This window comes from Oryzias melastigma, linkage group LG15 (genome assembly GCF_002922805.2).
Source record: "Oryzias melastigma strain HK-1 linkage group LG15, ASM292280v2, whole genome shotgun sequence".
Taxonomy (NCBI): Eukaryota; Metazoa; Chordata; class Actinopteri; order Beloniformes; family Adrianichthyidae; genus Oryzias; species Oryzias melastigma.
The window spans coordinates 3490933-3492054 of record NC_050526.1 but is presented as its reverse complement, the minus strand read 5'-3'; the positions used below and the strand labels follow the sequence as shown (position 1 = coordinate 3492054).

The 1122-nt window shown below is 43.7% G+C and overlaps 1 protein-coding gene across 1 annotated transcript in view; it reads left to right on the top strand.

The window, feature by feature from the left end:
- olig3 (oligodendrocyte transcription factor 3) overlaps positions 1–794 on the top strand; it is a 2020-nt gene extending 1226 nt beyond the window's left edge. Inside the window, exon 2 of the mRNA XM_036215406.1 lies at positions 5–794. Within this exon, the coding sequence (XP_036071299.1) occupies positions 5–306 (302 nt within the window). The 3' untranslated portion in view covers positions 307–794. The remainder of the gene's footprint in view (positions 1–4) is intronic.
- The last annotated feature ends 328 nt before the right edge of the window (positions 795–1122 follow it).

Below are 1122 nucleotides of genomic sequence, written 5' to 3'. Positions count from 1 at the left end.
GCAGCCGCAGCCGCCGCGGCGGCCGCGCACCAGGTGCACCCTCTGCTCGGAGGCGCGCTCTCCTCCTCCACGTCCTCCACGCTGCCCAGCGCGCTGCCGGGACTCACCTCCATCCGCGCGCCGCACGCGCTCATGAAGAGCTCTCCCTCCGCGCCCCCGGCCCTGCAGCTGGGCTCCGGCTTCCAGCACTGGGCCGGGCTGCCGTGTCCCTGCACCATCTGCCAGGTGCCCCCACCTCCACACATCCCCATCACCTCCACGGGCCTCACGAGACTCACGGGGGAGGCGAAGGACGGCATGAAATGATGCTGACGCGCAGAGACTGACAGCTTTGTACATACCAGGGCATGAGGGGGAGTTCGGCCCCTCCGGTGCATGTTACTGTTTCGTCTGTTTTCTTGTTGAACGTATGAGAAAAATGTTTTCCCTCCTTGTAACAAGGACTTTAATGAAGTCTGCTGATTTTGTCAGTTGAGAGTAAAAAAAAAGTTTTGCGTCTCCTGTCTGACAGTGAGAAGGAGATTGCATGATTCTGTCTTTTTTCCAGTCGTCAAATCGAAGATCTGTGCCTTGTACCAAGGATTTAAAAACAAAAAAAGTGTTTTCGCAAACGGTTTTCAGATCACTCTCAGTTTTTTTGTTTTGTTTTCATGCATGGGAATAATCACCAGTTTGCCCAGAGACCCCGTGTCTTTATTTTTGTACATTGTTGATGACTGAGAAAAAAATATTTATTATCAAGCAGCGTCTCTGGTTGAAATTTCAATAAAAACTGGGATTATGAATCATAAAAATTGTCTTTTCGTTTTATTTCATTATATTCTTGATACGAATTTTCTTTTTTATTAAAAAAATGATTTTGGAACACTAAAAATCAATCATATTTGATTTAAAAATAATAATTTATTTACTCGTTTTTAATAATAAAATACAAAAAAATAAATTTTCTAATTGAAAACTACTTTACGATTTATTAAAAACGAACACAAATTGAAATAACAAAATAAAAATGTATTTTTTTTGATGATTTGGATAAAACTTCCTGCAAAGTTTCAACTTTTACGCATCCAGTGCGCACTCACATCCCCGCAAAAAGCACTTTTCCAACCTCCACCAACAACT